This window comes from Empidonax traillii, unplaced genomic scaffold (assembly GCF_003031625.1).
Source record: "Empidonax traillii isolate 1590-97213 ecotype Southwest subspecies unplaced genomic scaffold, ASM303162v1 scaffold984:size454904, whole genome shotgun sequence".
In the NCBI taxonomy this organism is placed as follows: domain Eukaryota; kingdom Metazoa; phylum Chordata; class Aves; order Passeriformes; family Tyrannidae; genus Empidonax; species Empidonax traillii.
The window spans coordinates 68,290-71,324 of NW_020956177.1; the positions used below are offsets into that span (position 1 = coordinate 68,290).

Genomic DNA, 3,035 nt, shown 5'->3' on the forward strand with positions numbered 1-3,035 from the left:
GATGGATCATTATGCAAAATTATTTTTTATTTGGTGCTGTTATGAATCCTTAGGACCACCACCTGCCTCTGATAGTGATATTGGGAAGATGCGTGCAAAAACACCTTTGGAACTGTGGAAAAAAGTATTTGAGAAAACATTTCCTCCCAAGGTAGGTATTTCTTACATGCCAGATGCACAGCTGCTTTTCTTTACAGAATAGTAGTAATATCCCTATGGATTTTTTTGTCTTTCGAGTCTTCTGGCTGGAATTTCAGTCTCACTGAGCAGTTCCCTTTAATCCATTTTTAAAACATACAGATTTGTATGCGGTGATGCTTTGATTATGAGCTTCTACATCTTCAGTCATCTGTCTACATTTAGTAGTTAGGAAGATGCCATTCTCCATATAAGATGCCCTGATAAAATACAGACTAAACTTTACTTTTCAGAAACTATACAGAACTGTTATTTTTTAACATGTTTTTTCCTCATAGCATTTAAAAACACAGTAAACAAATATCTCTTCCCCCCTAATAATATCTGAACTCCCTCTGAAACAGCTGGAGAAATGAATACACTTCTTACCTTGCAAGCTCCATCAGTGTCCATTGGTGTATCAGTCTAATTAAAGATTTAAACATTTGCCAAGTAGATTCCCAGTCTTCTGTTTTGGTTCCAAAGTATGCTTGAAACTCTAAAGCTGTTTTTGTGCATTGTAAATTACTTTTCCCATTGCTTCATCTAAGAAGTATAAGTCTGCTTTATTTGATTCCATCATTGGTATGATTGCCTTCTTGCCATTTTCCATTTGTTATAAATAAGGAGAAATGTGCAGGACAACATTTAAAAAAGACCCACCTCTTTATTTGATAGTGTTTCTTTCTATTAGTTTATTTGCTTCTTTGGAATTATAGTTCCCTCAAGGTTAGTAAACGAAAATTCAGATATTTGGCAAAAAGATAGTAATCAATTTCTCAGCTATTGAAGTAAGGCTTCTGATAACCAGAACAAAGTTCCAGTCATGAATATTAAATACTTTAGCAAGAGCAACCTTAACTATGCCCAGATGTCATGGACCAGAAAAGGTATTTTCATTTTGAGGTTTGAGAATAACTACCAAATAAGTATATTTTCTTTCCTTTAAGATCTAGCTGCAGTATTACTTTCTCATCATTTTACCAATAGAAGAGCTTTTTTAACTAATCTGTGTCCTATAGCACAAAATTCTTCCATAAATGCAAGCTTTTAATATCTTCCTGTTAAAAGCAAATGCCTCCATTGGACCTCCAGTGTGACATTTTCTTATTAAAAGAACAGAAGATAGATTCTATGATTTGGGTTGTTGTCTTTTCTTCTTTTAGAGTTCCTGTGATTTACAAGATGCCAAGGACCCTGCACAGGATAGACAATACGCTGAATGTGAAATTGATATCATGAGAGCTGAGAAAGACCAGGTATGTGGTAATTCTCCAACTGCTGTTCACAGTCAGGTATTCCAGAACCACCAGCATTGCTGAACTAATTGTAGAATATATTTGTATTCCCCTTTTTGCCTTTAAGTAACTTTAGCTTTGGATTTCAGCTTAGGTCGTGTGTTTGGGTTTTTTTCCATTGGTAGATATTAAGCTGGTAGAGCATTGTCAGATCTCAAAGTTTTTGGCTTTGATTTTCTTTAGAAATTAATCATTCAAATTCTCACTCTGTTTTCTGGAATTACTTCACTAAAATAGTACTGAAGCAAAACTTCAAAGCTTTCTTGGCAGTCCTTTCTTCATTTCTGCACCCTGTACTCTCATTTGGGTGTTCACTAACAGAAAGTCTAGGAAGCAATATCAAGGTCTGGGGTGGGGACTGTTTACTTTTTTTTGTTTCTGTTAACCACATGGTTTAATCTCTGAATTCCAGGGGAGACCTTTAGTGGGGAAAGGGTCTTTTATTTTTTTTTCTTATTAATTTTGAGGTATTTCTGCATTTCTCTAGATTAGTGGTGAATTACTTTTATAGAAAAATTCTGTGGCAAACTAGATGAAGGTTAAAGGACTGCCTTAGAGCCATCAGGATGTAACAACATCTGAGTAGCAATACTGTGTGTAATAGTCTTCATCCATATCCCAGGAACGGGTCTGTTAAAATGAATCCAAGATTTATCCAAAGAATAAAGCAATTTCAAGAATTTTCTGCAGCCTTTGAACCTGCACATTACCTGTAATATCCTGCTAATGTAGGCATCAGTTCTGAATTTCCATTACATCAAGTGCAGTCTTAAAAATCATTAAAATCTCCAAAGCCCACTTCCTTTGGAATTTATAATACAATCTCATACTCAGTATATCTACATATCTGAAAATAGCTATATGGCGTACTAGGTTTGTTATTTTTAGATAATAATGTCTTGCAAAAGAAGATACTGGTATGCGTTGATTAAATCATAGAGGAAATTATTAATTTTCCTAGTTTGAAACAAAAGAGACTGGCTTTTAGAATCTTAATCTGTTCAAGGGCATTGCAAACCAGTGTAGCTTCTTTTAGTTGGACTAAGACAAGTAATTTGAGCATTAAAGAGAAAATTACTTTTGTTATCTGCAGCTATTTCCTAAGTTTCTCTATCATGGAGTTCAATTTTTACAAGATTATTTGCACATTATTAAAATGTTTTATACTCCAAGAATTTGAAATGCGCCAAGATAGAAATGTACATCTAAAAGAAAAGAACTCTCTAGCTGCAGTGGTTTTTGAAGTGTCTTTGTATTTCCCAGTTCAATGAAAAGTGGCACAAAAATCCTGGTTTTAAAGCAGCATTTTAAATGCATCATAAGTCTGACGTTCTTTATAGAGTCTCGTGGTATCTGTTGTAGTAGGAACAGTATATTAATATGTTTAATATGCAACATGTTGCTAATGAAATCATGGGACATAATGCAAAATTAAAGTTTCATGTGATAACAGTGGATGTTTTCATGTTATCATTTTTCTCGGTTACTTTCGGTTAATTAATATGTTACTTTGGACTCCAGGTGATAACCAGTTTTATCAAAGATATTGTTTATCTCAAA

At 34.0% G+C, this 3,035-nt stretch overlaps 2 protein-coding genes across 2 annotated transcripts in view; one reads left to right on the top strand and one right to left on the bottom strand.

Moving 5' to 3' along the window:
- Window positions 1-3,035, top strand: part of DYNC2LI1 (dynein cytoplasmic 2 light intermediate chain 1) — a 21,135-nt gene that overhangs the window by 12,077 nt on the left and 6,023 nt on the right. Inside the window, exon 12 of the mRNA XM_027903591.1 lies at window positions 1,344-1,436. Within this exon, the coding sequence (XP_027759392.1) occupies window positions 1,344-1,436 (93 nt within the window). The remainder of the gene's footprint in view (window positions 1-1,343; window positions 1,437-3,035) is intronic.
- ABCG5 (ATP binding cassette subfamily G member 5) overlaps window positions 1-3,035 on the bottom strand; it is a 35,130-nt gene that overhangs the window by 9,077 nt on the left and 23,018 nt on the right. The window lies entirely within an intron of this gene.